Source organism: Xenia sp. Carnegie-2017, unplaced genomic scaffold (assembly GCF_021976095.1).
Source record: "Xenia sp. Carnegie-2017 unplaced genomic scaffold, XeniaSp_v1 HiC_scaffold_23, whole genome shotgun sequence".
NCBI lineage: Eukaryota > Metazoa > Cnidaria > Anthozoa > Malacalcyonacea > Xeniidae > Xenia > Xenia sp. Carnegie-2017.
The window spans coordinates 7972218-7991392 of record NW_025813486.1 but is presented as its reverse complement, the minus strand read 5'-3'; the positions used below and the strand labels follow the sequence as shown (position 1 = coordinate 7991392).

At 35.2% G+C, this 19175-nt stretch overlaps 2 protein-coding genes across 3 annotated transcripts; both read left to right on the top strand.

Annotated features, from left to right (window-relative positions):
- Positions 1-2197: 2197 nt before the first annotated feature.
- Positions 2198-9803, top strand: LOC124448754 (85/88 kDa calcium-independent phospholipase A2-like). 2 transcript variants are annotated; one of them, XM_046999718.1, is made up of 5 exons: positions 2198-2737; positions 3357-3552; positions 4344-4494; positions 4769-4854; positions 9473-9803. In XM_046999718.1, the coding sequence occupies exons 1-5, from the start codon at positions 2496-2498 to the stop codon at positions 9476-9478; spliced, it is 681 nt and encodes a 226-aa protein (XP_046855674.1). In that variant the 5' UTR covers positions 2198-2495; the 3' UTR covers positions 9479-9803. The 2 variants fall into 2 exon arrangements, with proteins under 2 accessions (XP_046855674.1, XP_046855673.1); XM_046999717.1 differs by having other exon boundaries at positions 2200-2737; positions 3312-3552.
- Positions 9804-13536: 3733 nt separating this feature from the next.
- Positions 13537-18424, top strand: LOC124449526 (uncharacterized methyltransferase-like C25B8.10). The gene is given in 3 exon segments (XM_047000469.1): positions 13537-14831; positions 16380-16740; positions 16824-18424. Coding segments are annotated over 2 exon segments (687 nt in total). The 5' UTR covers positions 13537-14500; the 3' UTR covers positions 16736-16740; positions 16824-18424.
- The last annotated feature ends 751 nt before the right edge of the window (positions 18425-19175 follow it).

The window sequence follows — 19175 nt, the reverse complement described above, 5'->3', positions numbered from 1 at the left end:
GTTACCAAGCCAAAGAAACAAAGCTTTAGAGTTGAAACTCTCTACTGGTCTTCCTCTACATGTCTTAAAAATTTTCCCTTAATCAGAAGTTTTTAAAAGGAATAAAAACGCGAAAACTGTAATTTTGTAATACAAAAGTACAGTAAAGTTGGACCGGTACCCCCATGAAGTCAGTAGCAAATGATCGATGTTCCGGCTTCAATTTTTGCAAGAAATGCGTTATCCAGGGCTAATATACATATCAGTGATCACTTCGTCACGGTGGGGAAAATGTGCATCATTTGGTGCAACTGTCCTGAGTCTCTTTAGCCGAGTGAACCACCTAAACGTCACAAATTTTATTGTTTTTTAGTCTACTTCACGTTGGGAAATTGCTGCTGACTGTCACTATGCCCACGAGCACTAAAATTTCATTCTGAGTGATGCTCTTGAGCCAGGGTTATAAATGTTCAAAGCTTTAAAATTATAATTACATGACTATGGCATTTGGCTTATTTATATCATGAAGTCATCATGGCTGAAAGTAGGCAGATATACGATCTTGGCTCATTGATTCAAGACAGTAAAACCAGCGAAATTTCTTCTGAAGAAAGGATTACGAAGCAAAAGTCTCTGCTGCAATTCCGACTAAAACAGACCTGTTTCGAAAAGGAAAGCTGGCAAAAGATCTTAACGCAGAGTTGCTTATCCCTAACCATATGGGAGATAATTGGCGGGCTTTAAAATAAGTAGCTTGAAGTGCTTACTGCTTAATATGCTTGGCATTGTAATGCATAGCTATAGGTCTATACTTGTATTTATGTAATGCTTATGGCTTACTCGCTTTGATGTTAGGAATATAAGGGGGAGGGGGACAGGGGGTGTTTATTCCCTGTTGAATGTAGTAAAATTTCAAAGCATCCTGACCTGCATCAACCTATTAAATCGAAATTTACTGTATTCTATATTACAATGTCAATTTTCAAACTACACGTCCAATATTGTTGGCTCAATGAAGAAGTCTCTACGTTGTTCCTGGAGAAATCTCCACTCTAAGGGCCTGTTTATATGGAGCCGAGTTACCCGGCTGAGCGAGTTACTCGCCTAGCCGGGTAACTCGGCCCTTATATAAAATGAATGCATTTCCCGGTGAACCGTTTATATGACACATCCGAGTAACTCGCCTTGCCGGGTAACTCGGTTTGTGTAAGCGAGTTACCCGGCTAGGCGGGATGAATTTTCCATATAAACGCATTTGCATCACAAACAGCTTGCACATTTAATGAAAAAAACATCTTATAGCAAAAGTAATCCTGTGAATTCTCCGTCGGCCTTAATATGGGGACATGAGTGCCGTCAATGCATCCAAATGCTTGAGGCATACCAAACTGCACTTCAAATTCAGAAATTTTTTTACGCATTTCATCATAATTCTTTGGTAGTTTCAAGTATTTTGGTCCTAATTTCGAACTTATTACTTCACAAACAAGATGTATTGTTCGGGAGGCAGTTGAAACATGTATCCCAAATGCATTAGCTGTCATTTTAATTGAACCCGTGTCTTTCAAATAATAAAGAGTTATTGCTAGTCGTTTATGAGCCTGAAGTGAACGATAGTTGGGAGAATTTTTTGGAGTGGAAATGTATGGCCTAAGCTCATTTAATAATTGGAAAAACTGGATGCTGGAAAGTCTAAAGTTTTTTTTCCACTCTTCGTCGGGTAAGCTACCGTTTAACATATTTTTCCACCACTGATCCGTTCTGCCTCTTTGGTACCACACAGAACGAGGTCTTCGTGCCACTCTCGACATCCTTCGTTTTTTAAGTCTTTCGGCGTGTACATTTCGCTTTAACAATAGATCTTTCAACAATATATTATTTCTCATGTACACGTAACTTTGCAAAATTAAAGATAAGCCTTGTACTTGCAGCATGATTACAGAAAAACATACGCATATCATAATTTTTAACCTTATATTCACCCATTCCATTTTTGCTGCGAAACTGTGAGGCTTTTTAAAATCTCGCGCCTTCACTCGAAGTTAGCATAGCAAAACTTCATTTAAGATTAATAAACGGAAGTGCTAGCCGAGTTACCCGGTGCCATATAAACAGATCACTTTGTCAAACCCGGCTAGGCGAGTAACTCGCTCAGCCGGGTAACTCGGCTCCATATAAACAGGCCCTAAGTGGCTTCGGACAAGTCTAGCATGTGCATAGTGAGTTAGCCTTTCAGTTGTTGTAGAGTTCATTGGTTAGAGATAGCCGCTCCAGTTATTATAGAACTCAATGGTCTAGACATGTATATTTTGAGTTAGCCTTCCAGTTGTATGTTCATTGGCTCTGAGATCTCCGGAGTTTACTGGTAGCGAGTGGCGTGGCGGCCACTGTTTTCAATATGTCAACTTTATTTACATTGTACGAGTCGACTCCGTCACTGAGAATGAATATTGTTTATACAAGCTCAATATAGGCAGCTTCAAAAGTCAGAAAGAAACTATTTAGTGAGATTTATCATGGGAAACATTGTTCCCCTTGACCGGAACAACTCGTCTTTTTTAAAGGTTGAGGAGAAGTTGCCGGTCTTTTATCAGGATTCAAAAATTATAACCCGGAACGACAATGGACAGGAAACATTTAGACTTTATTACATTTCATTAAACCATTACGAAGCAGTGCTATACCATGCAGAGGAAAGAGCGGATTGTCTAAGTTTATTCAGGATTGAAGATGAGGAAAAAGCAAGAGAAATGTTTGGGTATGTTGAAGTGTAGATATGCGGGTATTGAGTAGATGCACTTTTCAGTTTTCACTTCCCTTTCAAAGTTTTCACTATTAACAAAGTTTTATGTTAAATACCGTAACCCATTCTTTGAGAAATTTTTAGATGATACAAGTTGGCTATTGTCATTTTGTACATTATATACTTTCATACAGTGAAATTGTATTGTATAAATGTTCCAGTAATCAAGTATGTTACTTAATAGTTACGATAGTAAATATTGTACGGTTTTAATTTGAAAATATAAGTTAACACCTTAATGAATCCCCAGGGACCACGGAGCAAATTTTTATACTGAGGGCTTATTAACCCATTAAGTGTCAAAGTTGTGTGCCAGAGGGGTCTAGGAAAAAATTTCAAAATTTCAAAATGGCTGCAAATATCATTGGCCCCTTTTCTGCAGTCCCTGATTCACTACTTAACATCTTATATGTTTAAACTATCAAATATTGATTGACAAAGTCCACGAACTATTGCTTCTGCAAAAGATAATTGTTTCCTTTTTTTAATGAAGCATATTTTTTTGTTTTTTTTTTGTTTTTAATCACAGGAAGCTATGTGAGAAACTCACATCTTTCTATCAATCATCATCAAGGTGTTATGACACTCAGACACTGCAATCCTTGCTCAACTGCCTTGAGGAAAATCCTGGTATGAATCTTTCAGTTGTTGCAAGGAAAACTGGTCTCACAGAATGTCTAAAGCATGAGAAAATTAGAGCAAGTATGGAGATTGTTGATGCCACAGATTCAGGTGATAATGGTGATAAGATTCTCTTGCATTGGGCTAAGGTAATTGTAAATACAAGCCACATGAGCTAAGGGGTTAATTATGTAAATCAAGATGTCCATCCATCTGAGTTAGAATGTCTGCAGCAAGATCAATTGATTACCTATGCTTTATTATACCGATTTTTAACTTGGCTTGTTTGGACAATTTGGTTCACAAAATGAAGTCATCATTCACTAGTGAGATGTGATTATAACAAAATACCATAAATAAAAAAGCATAAATATAAAATTCCTTGGTTGAACATCTTATGTTCTTCAAGGTCTAAGTAAGTAAAGCTCAGCCAAATAAATGTTTTTGTTGTGTTTGGTCTATGTATTCATCATTTCTATTCACAAGCATATTGTTTTGAGTGCTCATTTAAATTTAACACACTCTGACTTTAACTTAATCAACGATTTGTTTCAAAATAATTAAAATGAGAAAAACTTGGCTAATTTAGGCAAATTATCTTTGCAAATATAATATGTACAGCAAATACTATAAAACATTAGATTTCTTCTTTGTTTCACTTAAAGTACATAAGTCACCTGTGGTGGATAATAAAAAGTTCATATATTCTCTCAACTCATAAGACATTATTAAAACATGTTGTTTCAAGGTAGACATTATCGTATGGTAGCCTTAATATTTGTATGTTAAAAATTGCAGATTCTGTCTTTATGCTTGTGTTGATTATTTGTAATACCAGGTATTACCAAGGCTTTTAACACATGTATGTAAAAATTTTTTTGCCACAAGTCACAGGCTTTACTGCCAACAAGTATTAACATCAAAATATTTTGTTTTATAGTTTGGTTTCAAGGGACAGATCGACAACGTTGTGGAAGGAGTAGGCGTAAGCTCACTTACTCAAGAAGATGATAAAGGCAACACAGTTATGCATTATGCTGTAAGCCAACCAGAATTACTTGATAAATTATTGCTTCGAGCAACTGAGCTTGGTAAGTAGTATAGCGCTAAATTGTAGCATTTGTTGTGTGTGAAGGTTTGGAGGTTTCATGTGCTTTTCAATAGAATACATACATACATGAACTTTTTTTATATTCAAAATGAACACAGGCTTCAGCAAACACACTGCATGATGTGGCTTTTTGTTTAAATTTTCCTTCAAGAACATATTTCACACTTACCATAGCAAACCATTAAAATAACAATTTTCATGTATGAGGATCATATTCGTTCATCTATTCTAATGAGGTTCTTATTCTTTTGCAGGTGCTCAGGTAGTGAACAGTGTGAACAGTTCAGAGGAGACACCACTACATTTTGCATGTGTAATTAATAATGCAAAAGGTCTACAGGTATGTATATATACAATTTTATCTATCTCAGATGAACAGAAACCTCAATAATATGTAAGAATGAGAATGTTGAAGTATGGCATTAATTGGCAGTCTGTCTATTTGGTTGTGTTTTATATTATGAAATTGTTCTATAAATGGGCATAGCAGGACAGAAACTTGATGACCAGCTATAGCACTGCATGGGTTGTAAATTCGATAAACCACTGCATAGAATGACTAATGCTTGTAGGATGGCTATCCAACTGCATAACAGGGCTAAAGCATGCAGGCTTGCTAAACCAATGCATAACAGGATAATACAAAGATCATTACTAACATTTGAGGCTTTCTAGTATAATATTGCAAAGCAGGACTGCAATTGGTTTCAGGCTTTACACTTCAAATCATGACTCAAACTTGCTGGCCAGCTGCTGCACTGCATAACAGGACTAAAATTTGTACGTTGGCTATACCGCTGCCTACTATCTTGCTGGCCGAGTATACGAAGAGCAATACTAATGCTTGAGGCTGGCTATACAATTCCAAAGCAATACTCAAACTTGCTTTACCCTTCATTGCAGGGCTACATCTTGTTGGCCTGCTTTACAAATGCATAACTAGACTGAAACCTGCTGACTTTGCTAAAGGAGAAAATATGCATATAGGAAGGTTACTTAGAACCAAACTTATGGCCTGTTTACATGCAGATAGGGCAACACTAGCCGAAGGGATATCCCAGTAAGCGAGTTACCCTACGACAATATATCTCATAAGTAGCGTTTTACATGTGCGCTATGGTAACCCTTGGGGTAGGTTTTCCCTATCAAAATGTTAGCTTTACGTTTACCCTAGCAGTAGGGCTAATGTTCACTTCTCTTCTCCGGAGTATATTCACTTATGTATAGCAACATTGAGGGGAAAAAATCGCTTGCGGAGGATATAATTACACTCTAGGTGAACAACATCACTTAACAGAGTAAGAAATGAGTGGAAAGCGCAGCGGCTAAGGAACTTTTTCCTACGCAGATGCAGACGTTGATCGTTTAAATGTCTTCTCTTTGTTATAAAAAACTAAGTTTAAATGGAATAATATTTTATAAATCCCCCGTATTTCATTACATATACGTCCTAAATGGACGACTCCTGTACCTCCTTAACAACAACTGGCGCATAACTGGCGATCATCCCTCGGACGAAGTTCGTAAAAGGCCGGACTAAAAATGACCATATAATTTGATATAATCACAAAAAAATTGCTGAAATTGCTCCATGTAATCGGCTCCTAAACATCCCTCATCGCTATGAAACAAAAAATGCTACAAAGTCTATGTTTAGCTATCCGACATAAAACAAGAATTATAGAAAACTTGGTTCAACATTTCTCAAGATTCTGTTTAAAGTATTACTAATCGAGAATTCTTTTATAATTTAATAAATGCTGGTTTCTTGCGATTATTTCCTTTGAAAGTCGTCCTGTTTAAAGTAGGTGAATTTTTCTCACAAAGAAATTTTCAAATTGAATTTAGGCATTTTAGCAGAAAATTCTTAACACTATCCATACAAATTTGGCTAGAATTTGTTTAATATTTTTGCTTTAAAGTTTGCTTCAAGCATCGAATAACTGCCATGATATCTACACAAATTACAGTCTTCTATATGCAGTGGCGCATTACTCAGTAGGCTAAGAATGTTGAAGCTACAGGCCCGCCTTTTTGAGAGGCGTTGTATTTAGACATAACTTTTACTTTTGCCATTCCGCATTTGCTGAATGTTTTAAAGTTCCACCATGTATGCTGTTTTAAACTGTACGATCTACTGTTTTAATGCACGATGCACAGAAATCATAACGTAGTGAGTTTACCCCGTTCTAACTTTAAATTTATTTCTTATTGTTCGCACTACGTATACATGAGTTATATACAGAAACCGGTAAAGGCAAAAGCAAAGGAGCATGAGAAACGCAATGTCCTCAACAGACTGAACTTATTTGGGGAAATAAATATCACTTATAGGCCTACAACTTTGTCTTAATCTGCAGTCCCCGTAATTAGTAATCCGCCACTGTCTATTTATCCAAACACCTATAGGTTGTCGGTCTCTCACTTATATACATCAGTTCAAGAATATCTTACCTCACTTTTTTGTTAATTGGTTTACATAAAAACACCAGTTAACGTTCCTTTCTTCTTTATTCTTGTATTTTCTCTCCCGCTCAAATCCTGTAAATTAATATATAAATATAAGGATTCGTCATATAAAAGTCAAACGACATACATGTGAATGTGATGTAATGTTTTTTTACACTTTATGTTGTAATCATGCAGGTATGACCTGAGTCATAATCGAGGACTTCTTTCGCAAGTTTTTGTAATCCAAGTAAAAATAATATAAAATATCCAGATTCCTTAACTTATTGACAAGTTTTTTCATATTTAATGTCGTACAGCAAGCAAGCACATTGAACAGAGCTCTATCCAACGACTGAAACGACTAAGTTGAGACGATTCTATGACAAGTAATCTCGGGCTGCTAAAGTTTTTTATGTTCAGGCTTAATTTTCAAGAATGCACCAACAATGAAGACGACCTTTTCGATTGAATGATTATCCCGAGTCATTGCCTGAATTTTTTTCAAAACTAACAGAAGCGTTGAGGAGACTATAAGGGCTATTTGTTGTTTTTTTTCGTTGGTGTTTCATAAAAGTACAATTGCTGAATGCAACATGTCAAATACGTACCACTGCGTGACGAATTCTAAAATACAACATTAATATTGTGATCATTTAATCTTATGACCTAAAATTTTTGCGTTTAGCATAACAGTGTGTATTAAACTCTTACATGCTTGGCTTGTGGAATATCATGAATTCGAGGAAATTTGCCTACAGTGGAAGGCATTGTCCTTTATTTGAACTGTTATTTTGCTGTTGTGCTTTTAAAAAATTATAAAAACAAACTTAACATTCAAGAACTATTAGATTATCACGTTCTGAAACTCAATTTATCAGCGACTTCTCATGATGCAGCTATCAGACTTTGATAGAAAAATACAAAGTGCAAAAATCAGCTTTCACGTGCATGTCGTTTGAATTTCATATGATTAATCCAGTAATTTTTATCTCACGGCATTTGAGCTGAAGAGAAGATAAAAGAATAAAGAAACAAAAATTAGTGAAGGGTCTCGTGTTCCTAATTAAAGAAAAAAGAAGTAAGGTGAGGTGACTCTTGAAGTGCTGTATAGTAAAACACTGACGAACCTTTAGGTATTTTAATAAATGGCAGACTGTGCGTGTGTTGAAATATCACCGCAGTTATTTGCTGCTTGAAGCAGAATATAAAGCCAAGATGTCAAGTAGATTTTAGTCAAATTTGATTTGATGGTACCAATAACTTTATATTTTTTGTTTTGAAACATTTTTGTGCAAAAAATGAGCACCCACCAGAATTCAGATGCGTGTCGTTTGAGTTTCGTATGATCAATTTTTTCTCATAATTGCACAATGCTTGTACTTTTAAAGGCCAATGATGTGAACCTTTGTAGAGGGATCAAATATGCTCCATTTGTGAAATTCCTTGATGCAATTTTGATTTTTGTGATTTTGTGGTGTAATTTGCATAATTTGGTAAGTTATTTGCTACAGGAAAAACATATTTTTTTAAATTATTACTTACACAAGGCTTCTGCTATTAAAATATTCAAATTCGATTTACAAATTTCTTCAATTGTGAGAAAATTTTACTAGGGTTAATAAGGACAACGTTGAAAGTAACTAATCGCAGGAAATCAGCATTAGTGAAACAATATTAGTATCTCAAATAGTAATACTTCAAACAGAATCTTGAGTTCGTCTACAATATGTGGTATTCTTATGTTAAATTCATTCTTTTTATGACATGTCAACAAAGTGTTAAATCAAGTTTTCAATGTCTATAGCCCTTCTATTATGTATGATAAACATAAGAATTTGTAGCCTGTCTTACTTCATAAGCAAATGTAATACTTTATTTAGGGAAAATGTTTTCATTAACAAACAAAGCACGTTAACACGCAAGTAAATACTTAAATGAAAATGTCAAAATGAGTTTAGTAACCACTGTAGTCTCTAGAGGCGTTATTTTTTGTTCTTTGGCTTAGAAAACAAAAAATGTAGGTAGTGAACTATGTAATTCCTTCCTCCTAATTTCTACCCTAATTTCGTCTTTTTGCAAGTGCATTATCTTTGCTCATTGAGGGGAGAGGAACCGTGTTCCCTTGGTCCATTATTTAGATTTTGGGCTTTAGATACAAAAATAAAGAGAAGAGAAGATCTAGATGATTTTGTGGTAATTCTATTTGAAACAATAAAAAGAAGAAGTTCGGTGAAGTGATTCTTGAACTACTGCATGAGAGTGGAACACTGAGAGCCCAAGTAATTAACCAATTGTTATATAACATGCTGTTGGTAAATAAATCGCGAGATTTGGTGCGATATCTGTCAGTTACATCACGCTTGGTTATTTAGAGCTCAATCTTCAAATTATTGATTCTCGAGAAAGAAATTTGAGGGTGGGGGGAATTTTTAGAGCAGAAAGATTTAGGCAACGCTTTGTGGCTGAATGTATCATTATGAGTGAAGAAATTTTCCATTTTGTTTTAGTCATGAATTCTTCTAAATTTTATTGATTGTTCTGATTTTTCAAAAATCAGTCGAAATGGAGTATCTTCAAGAAAGGAAAGGATGGGCGATAAATTCATCATCGCAACAAGCAAAAAACAGGTAGGTAATCTAGTTATCTCTCCAAACATGAACATGTTAAACTCCTTGTAAGACAATACAAATATGGTAAAAACACTTTCATTAAGTTGTACGCCAAAACAATTTTGCTGTATATCTCAGCGCAATATTTGTTCTTCGTGTTTCTATTTTCATCTTAAGTGTGTACGATTTAATCTCTTTCAAAATATCTGCTTGAAAAGGTTTTTGCAAATTTTTTCTGTTTGATTTTCTGTACAACGTGCAGACGCACAAATGAGCGCTCATAACAACAAGTTATTGCGTAGCAATCTATCATATAGTAAGCTTAGTAACTTGAATAATTAATTTGTATAGGTAATAGCATTTGCACGAGAAGCTATATGCTTATTCAATTTCTCAATTGAATTCTGTTGATTTTTAACTTTTTTAGCAACGTACGTACATTTTAGCCGGCAAGTTATTAATATCGACGGGATTGTATTTTTCAATTCCATCAAATGTTACAGTTTATAACACCGTAGCTTGCAACACATCGCTAGCACAAGGTATCTACTGTTAGCAGTGTTCATATTTTCATGCAGAAACACTTTGTAAACAGTGAACTGTAAACTCGTCAGCCATAGAAAATCTACTTAAAACTCACGCCAGCCGTTGTAATTGCTTTGTTTACAATACTTTAACTTTCCCGCCTTCAAAATGTTTTATTATGATTGGCTCTTAGATCACTTCTTTGTCTGACTAACCTATCCGGAGCACAGTTTTCAAAATTAAATTGCACTGTATTTCCTTTATTTTGTACTGTGTTTCACATTTTTACACTACTGTTTACGATATATTCAGGGGCGGATCTAGAGTATGTCAAATCCGTCGCGCGACTGATGTTTGAAATTCAAAAATTACCTATTCATATTAATTAAAAAAATCACTAATTATTCTTACTTTATTATCGCATTTACTTCGTGATAAAAATCCAGCTTTATTTATTATTGAAAACTAATGACTAATGCAACGAATATCTCCTTGGTAACCAGATCAGTTGAATTTTAATTGACCTGGAATAACCGACTGATAAGCGGGGTGGCTTGACTGGTTCGACTTATAAAGGAGTCTATGAACGCCAGAAACGCTATTTTATTGGTCAATGGCCAGATCAGTGGACAGTCTGGAATAATCTCGACCGATAATAGGGTGGCCGGACCTATAAGGGAGTCCAATTGCTATCTTACAATTGGTTCATTTGAATTTTGTCTTACTGTGATTGGTTTGACCGATTTCGACTGATAGCCAACTGAACTAACATAGTCAAGCTCACTGTCTGAATTGAATGTTTGATCGTTTCATAGTAATTTTCTAAGCATGATAGAAACTAAACTACAATCAGATGGAATTTATGGAAATCTTTACAAATTCATATATTGACATGAATGCTGCTTTCCAAACTGGGAATTTTTCAAGAGGGTGAAAAATTTATGGATGAATTGTAAATGCTTGGCAAAGACGATCTCGCGAGCGACATTTCAGTCATTGATGTTCAAAAGCAAGCCAACATTGTTTTGAGTTTTATCAGCAGAAATTTACATCCAAAATCGTAAGTAAAGGACAAGTGAAGTGTATGCATGAATGTAATATATCAAAGTCAATTTATGCGAGTGTGTGATGCGATTTATGTTAATATGGCGTATGGTAAGCAGATTGATGCTTCTAAAATTGTTGTTGCCGAAGGACTTTTAGCTATGATTTCTTTAATGCTTGGGGAATCGTGGCCGTTATATGGCAGCGAAATCCTACATTTCTGCAAATATATTTCAATGGACAAAAAATCTGTAGCCATAAGGCGCCATACTATTATTTACTTTATCATAAACAAATGTTTGGGGCTTTTCAGTTTATGATCATTGATCATTCAATCATTGGACAGTTATACTACATATTGTTTAAGATTTGAGAAAACTAACATTGATTACATGAGAAGCTGTTTACTATAACCTGTGATTTTGAGTCTTCTGATCCATGAAGCTTTTATTTTGACAATTTGACTGGAATGGTATTAAACCTGAGTATTTCACATACATGAAATGTTGTCCCATGTCACATATTGTCCCTTTTCTAACTGAACACCTCATGTAGAGATGTAAAGGTGTGTTAATCTACGGCTCATACCAGATTGTTTGCCATAAATTCCAAAGGGCTATTGATGTATGAAAAGCATTTTCTATAAAGTAAAAATGTCTTCCTATGTATGCAGATAAACCTTGAAATTTGGCAAAACAGCAAAGTATTTTTCATGATCACTAGGTAATTTTTCTGATGATCATTATAATTTCTAAACTAAATTATTTCAGATTTACATTTAAACGAGCTTTGATCATATGAAAAGATATTTATCATAACCAGTAAGCATGACACATGAACCAATTTTAACATTCATGTAATTATATAATTAAAGACATGTTGGTTACATTCTGTTTGTATTTGCAAATACAATGCTACTAGTGATTGCTATATAGCACACCTTGCATATACTTACAGAAGATAATAGTCTAGTGAAATGCCTAATAAACATTTATGGCATTAAGCTGTCCTTAACTGCAAATTTTCACTCTGATAATTTTCTTAATCTTTGGCAGAAAAAATTTTGAGTTTTTCTCAAAAGTGAATTTGCTGGCACTGATGTGGAGATGGGTAAAGGGTTACAATAAACTTGCATGGTTTGAAGTCTGAGCTTTTCTATATCTATGAACTGTCACTTGTAGTACCAAATTTCTAACTTAACTTATTACATAGAGGTTTGAATGGGGGTCTCTAGGGGGTCTATGCCTGACAACTTGGTAGAAATTTTAAAGACTATATCTGTTTTGAATAGCATTATTGTAAAATAAATTTTACGTTCCTAGACATGCTAATGAGCCATATATTTGGCATGATAATGAGCCTAAATATTTGGCAAAACATTCAAGTATTGTTCACTTCTTTTTTTGAAAAACGTAAGCAAAATGTGTTGTTTTTACGAAAACGATGCCCACAAAATACATTTTGTATTGCTCTAAAACGCTGAAAATGGCATTTTAGAGGTTCTGAAATTCAAAATTTCTCAGGGGAGAATGCCTCAGACCCCCCACGGCGCGGAGTGCCTCCGACGTTTTATGACTGATGTTTGAAAAATCCTAGATCGGCCCCTGGATATATTGCACTGGTCTTAACCAATCAAAATTGGGAACTTTTTTCATGCATATTTTTAGAACGGTAATTGACACAAATTTTTGCTTTGTCTAAGGAAAGTTTCGTTCAGAATCAATCGAGCGAATGAAATGGGAATACGCACATGCGCAGTGCCTACCCACAATAAAACACAAACTGTCGTTTATACGTGCTCAGTTAACTACGTGACAACTCATTAACATACTGATTAAGTGTTCTCAAAAAATTCCTGAAAGTTGCAATTTTCAACATTCGTAAAATCATTTCAGCAAATTAAATTTGTATATGTAAACAAACAATCAGCAGGGCAGAGCTGAATAATTAATATATATACCCCCACCCCCCAATTAGCGTTCTAGTTTCGCGCCTGGATGCTTACTTCTAAAGTCTAGGGATGGGACACAGATCACACGTTAAAATCGAAGAATCATGTTAGATATTAACTGCCACAAAAATGTCATTATTAAATCATCAACTTCGATGTGCTTACAACGATTTGCAAAAATAAATGATTCTGAGCATAATCTGATCCCGAAATCTCTAATTTGTGCCAAAAGACTCGTCGAGATTACAATCTGAATTCGGTGCAGGTACTGGCAAATTTACAAGAGCCGTTCTAAAAGCGTTGAAACAACATAGTGTGGAAAATTTCAAAACCATCGTGCTGAAATTACTAAAGTTGATGTGTAATATATTAAACCAAATGGTACGTGAAGTTGAAATAATGCAATGCTTTGCAAGTGATTTATCAGGTATGTCTCCCCCTCCGCTCAGCACGAGTACACGCGATATTAAAGGATGTCCCACTAATTTATAACAAAAATTGTGAAATTAATACCCAACATGCCTATATTGAAAAATTTTGTATATCTCTTCATAGGTAAAGTTGATATATTTAAGCCTATATGATCAGGGGTTTTTGTCATTGAGTTCTATAGAGTTATTATAGAACTCAATGGTTTTTGTGCATTGGTTTTGTGGGTAGCCGCTGCGCTTGCGCGTTCTTCTGTCCGTCGTAATCGTCGGTGATAGTCGGATATACGAACGATGGCGAACGATATAAGTAATTGCGTTGAAAAGCACGAAAAAAGCGCAAATCTGGCCGTTGACTGAATACGGAAATTTTTGAATACGCTTTCAGACTGTATATTTCTGAAAACGTTGTCTGAGTTGAATACGTGTTCATTGGCAATCAGTTGCAGTCTCCTCAAATATATACAGTGACCATTGACGATGACCGTTGACATCAAAACTAGGCTCCAGGCTATAAACCTCGTGATTTGTGCTCTTTCTTTCATACTTGTCACTCATTGGTATCAGACCATATCAGACTTTATTTCAGTGATTGCACAGTTCAAGTCATATACTTTTCTCCTATATAATATTTTATGGACGTTGAGAAAAATTTGCTATCCAGTGGATAACGCTATCCAGGCTTCGTGCAACCGGCCCCTGGTATTTTGGCGATTTAACGTTTCGTGTGGACCTTTGCGTCAGTGATTGTGTGGACCAGTAAATGCGATTTAGAAATTTGAAAACGATACGCCTGTTGTGGACGCATTTTTTGTTAAAAAAACGGGAAAAAATCTTCGCATTTTAAAAAATCCTGAAATACATGTGAAAAAGGCCGGAGTTTCATCATCACTGTTCAAGGAGACTTAGGACTTAGCGGTATTAAGACTGAAGTTAATAGGATTTTTAACGATCATTTCATTCAAATCCTAATGGAAAATGTTAACGATGCTGCTAAGTCATGGTCTGAACCGCGAAACCACTAGTTTGTACGAAAAGACTCGTCCAGATTACAATCTGGATTCGGTGAAATATCTTTTGGAAAAAGTAGGCGCTTTAAAGAAACATTCTGGTCCTGAACCTTTCACCATTGTTGAACTTGGTGCAGGTACTGGCAAATTTACAAGAGCCGTTCTCAAAGTGTTGAAACAACATAGTGTCGAAAATTTAAAAATCATCGCGACGGAACCAATATAGTCAATGTGTGATAAATTCAAAGAAATGGTACCTGAAGTTGAAATAATACAATGCTCTGCAAGTGATTTATCAGGTATGTGTGCCCCTCCCCCCTGCACGTGTGCGTCATAATATATTGTTTTTTCTTTAAAGCAGTAACCACCATGCCAGCCATCCTGACTTTTTAGTTTTAAATCACCAACACAACAATCAGTAAGTACAAGGACCGCTAACACTTCCTTTTGTGGGAGAAGGGGGTTGAAATGTTCTGTGATTTAGCCCCCCTCCCCCCCCCCACCTTTACCTTACAGCACACAAATATGTCATGTTTGTACAGTTCAGGGCAAAAAACTAAACCTTGAACAGTTCAAAAATAAGCTCTTCCAGTTGCAATTTGTTACTAGATTTAGTAATCATGTATTGTTAAAATACTAATATAATTGACAGCAACCAGAAAAATTGAGAAACTTGTATAAAGTAAGCAAATGAACTGATATAAAACTTTCGACCCACTTTAACTGCCATAATTAATTATGATAGATTATGAAATTCATGCATGAACTCTGAACTTCAACTCAGTGCAACTGGAGAAATAGCATGTCAAAATTCCCATATTTTCTGGGAAAGACACAAATCATAAATCATTGGCAGTCTCTATCCTTAATATTAAAGCAAGTTAATAAGTCTGAAACTTATTTCACTTTGGCAAATAGCAGGCCTGCCAAGTGGTGGGTGGATGGGACAAGGGGTTTATTTTGTCTGGGTATCTAATATACGTAATAAAGCACACCATCTGGACAAATGAAACTTGCCAATAAGATATCTTGTGCAATATTCAAACAATTTTTACATCATCACATCATGCAGAGGAGATTGACCACATTGTTAAGTTTTTTATTGGTTTTCTGCTTCAGCATCTTCAAACCAAATCAAGTTTTAAGCATTAACCATATTGGCAAAAGAAAAGCCAGCCCCTTTTTTACTCCTACAATAATTGATTTAATTTTCTAAAGAAATGAATAATAATTTTGCAGAAAAATTTGTAAGGTAGGAGTAAAAGATCAGACTGGCTTTGCTGCTGCATATTGTGAGAAAAACATTAAAGTGTTTGTTTTTGTATCGATCTGTGAATATTCTTATTCATTCCAGGTTGAAGACTCTCTGGAGGGTTGTCTTTTATCAAGTTTTCCTTCATTTACATGTCTTAATGCTTCTCTTAAATAAATTGTCAAGATTGCTAGGTTTAGGGGATTGGATTGACTAGTTTTGTACAAAGACAAGAAATAACAAACTATAAATATTGGGCAAATGTTTTCGATGTTAAATTGATGAGTGTCTAAGGAGTCAAAGTTCAGACTTTGGCATAAATTTGCTTATTTTTATTTCATAATGTTCCCTGTTGTTCAAAATTGTTCACTGACTTTTGAAAGAGTTTTTTGTCACAATGTTTGACAAAAATTACTGCATTGGGCACCCCCTAAAGGAAATCTGCAAAATCAACTGACACAAATCAGATTTTTTTTGTACGTACATATAGCAATTGTATTTGTATATATAGCAATTAATCTTTGTGTGGTAATTAACATACTACTTATTGTTTGAAACCTGCAGCTATAGTTACGTTTGTTCAAATAATTTCTAGGTTTGCCAAATAAATGTACAGCAGATGCAGTTTTAGCAGCACAATGCTTTCACTGGTTTGGAATGGAGGGAAGAGCCCTTGATGAGATTCATCAATTAATTAAACCTCAGGGTACTTTGGGTATAATCTGGAATTTACCAGATCGTTCAGTTTCTTGGATCAAGACTTTTGAGGAGTGGCTTGATCCTAAATTTGAGGCGACTAAACTTCCTCGTCCGGCAGATGCTGTCATGTTTGTTCCCTTACGAAATCATGGAGGTTTTGATAATGAGCTTATTGATGAAACAACATTTAAGTATTCTATGGATTTTGACATGAAAAGCTTGATTAATCGTTATGAATCCAACAGTGTATGAGCGAGGTATAAATCATAAAATATTTAAAGTATTGATCTTCTAATGAATCTTTCACCATTAAGATTATAACATTCCTTTTTTTATTTAGAAATTAGACGGTATTCCACCATCACATGTTGTCAACATTGAAACAAATATGGCGATAAGTTGTTTGTTTTATTTTTCATCCTTGAAAAGTTTCTTGTACAGCTACAGGAGCGATGCACTAGGACTTATAAGTGAAGATTTTAAATCGGATGTGAAGAAATTCATGGATATAAAATTTGAAAAAACTCAGAGCAACATAACTTGGGTTTTTTCCCTGATACAAAATGGGTCGTTTCCTCGGACGGTTCCAAGTTTAGTTGCAAGTTCAGCGTTCTTTTGTCGTCTTTCACATATTATTATCCACTTTGCTGTGATTATTTTTGCCACCCCAAAACATAAGGTCGGTCACTTACCCAAACCGTTATATTGCATAAACTGTGAAGACGCTTGCCCCTCTGATATTTAGTTTTTCCCAGACGGAAAGAGAATTGCCGTCACTGTTTGTATAGATCCTGAATTTCCCATTTATTATTTGGATTGTTTTTGGTTTCGTGTGTACAAACTACCACATGGTTTGTGGAACGTAGAAGAATCTTTAAAAGACGGACCAGACCAGTGGATCTATCTTAAAGTTGAATTTAATGGAGTTGATTGCATGAAGTTAGGTTGCCTTTTTTCTAGATACGATTTTAAGTCGTATAAACGTGACTTTCAAGTGACAAAAGAAAGAAAAGAATGTGGGAATGAAGGTGGTGTCAAGGAGTATTTAGATTTGCAGATGATGGATCATGATGATGGCTTTCGTTGTTTGGCTATGTCTCCTGATGCCAGCCGTCTCTTAGCAGGAAGCTTTGATAGTGAACTGTTGTATTTTGATGCTGACAGTTTAAAACTGCTGCATCGTGTTCGTGTTTATGATTATTGTACAACAATTGACAGTTGCTGTTACAATCCAGCGTTTGACCATAAGGAATTTGCAATATGTGATCTTTACGGGCTGTTTTGCGTGTTGCGGGTCATAAGTCTTTCTGACAATTCTGATAATTTTCATTTAGCCCATAGCATAAGATTTACTGTTTACCCACAACATCACAATTACTATAGTTGGCTAAATTGTATAAGTTATTCTCCTGACGGGAAACATATTGCTGTTACTGTAGCTTGTCCTATTGATTACATTGTTAAGACGTTCATTATTGGCTCACGTTCTGGTGAAATTTGTTACACGTTGGATTGCGTGGATGAACCAGATCGACAGTGTTCGAAAACTGAGTGTCTGACCTCGTTCTTTGGTAATTTGTGTCAAGTTGCTTCAGTTACAAGTGTTCATCCTCGCGTTTTTTTCTGGAAGTTACCTGTTGTCTACGATTTAAAAACATTGTGTTTACTCAAAATCAAAGCGTTTGTGTCTTATAATAACGTTGAAAAACTCAACATACCTTTTTGTTTAAAGCAAGAGTTGAAGTATATTTATTCTTAATGTACTTTAAAAAGTCAATAAATAACAATATTCCGTTGAGCGTTCTATCGCAACAGTGATGTTTAAAACTGGACTTCTATTGGTTATATAAGTTGTAAACTTGTGCACTTATTGACACAACGAGATATAGAAAATCACAATTATACTATTAAATATTAAATTATTATACAATGTTGGTTCAATCATGATTGTGATTTTTGTGAGGTCGTACAAATAAGTCTTATTGTCTTTCTACGTACAAAACAATAAAGTTTTCTGTAGTTGACGTCATTTTTAATGTGACAACTGTAAGCAGGAGATGTATTTTGACGAAATATTCCTTGAGATTTGCAAACGTTTTCAAAACTAATTTTGCTCGAATTCATGAGAACAAGACGTGATTAAGCAAGTAAACTGTCAGTTAAGAAAATTTTCATTCAGAATTTACCGGAAAAAGACAAAAGCTTACCGTAAGAAGAGTTAATGTCGAAGCACGGAAAATTTACCAACTCATTGTAAAGCTTCAGCATCTGTAAATGTATAACAAAACAATTATTGAGTTTGTCTTTTGCTTGATGTGAAGAATCATTCTGATCTGGGTCTGACTACTTCTTATTATCATGATGAATCTCCTATAATAACTGTTAATATTAAGTGGCAAGCCTCACTTCGGGTGAAATAGTGCACTTTGATTTGCTTGGAACCATTTTTGCCAGCCACACAAACACAGGAACAATTTTTGCCAATATAAAAAAGCTTCCATACAAACGATGTTTTTTAAATGAAAGAGAACTATTTCAGTGCAGCACTTGAAAACTGCTTTAATTGCTGGCGAGAGGGGGTGGGAGGCTAGTGCTAATCTGACCTAGCTCGAGTTGACAACAAGATTTATGATAGAGAACATGGACGCAGGATTGTGATAAGGAAATGAATTTGGTCCTTACTTGGCAAATA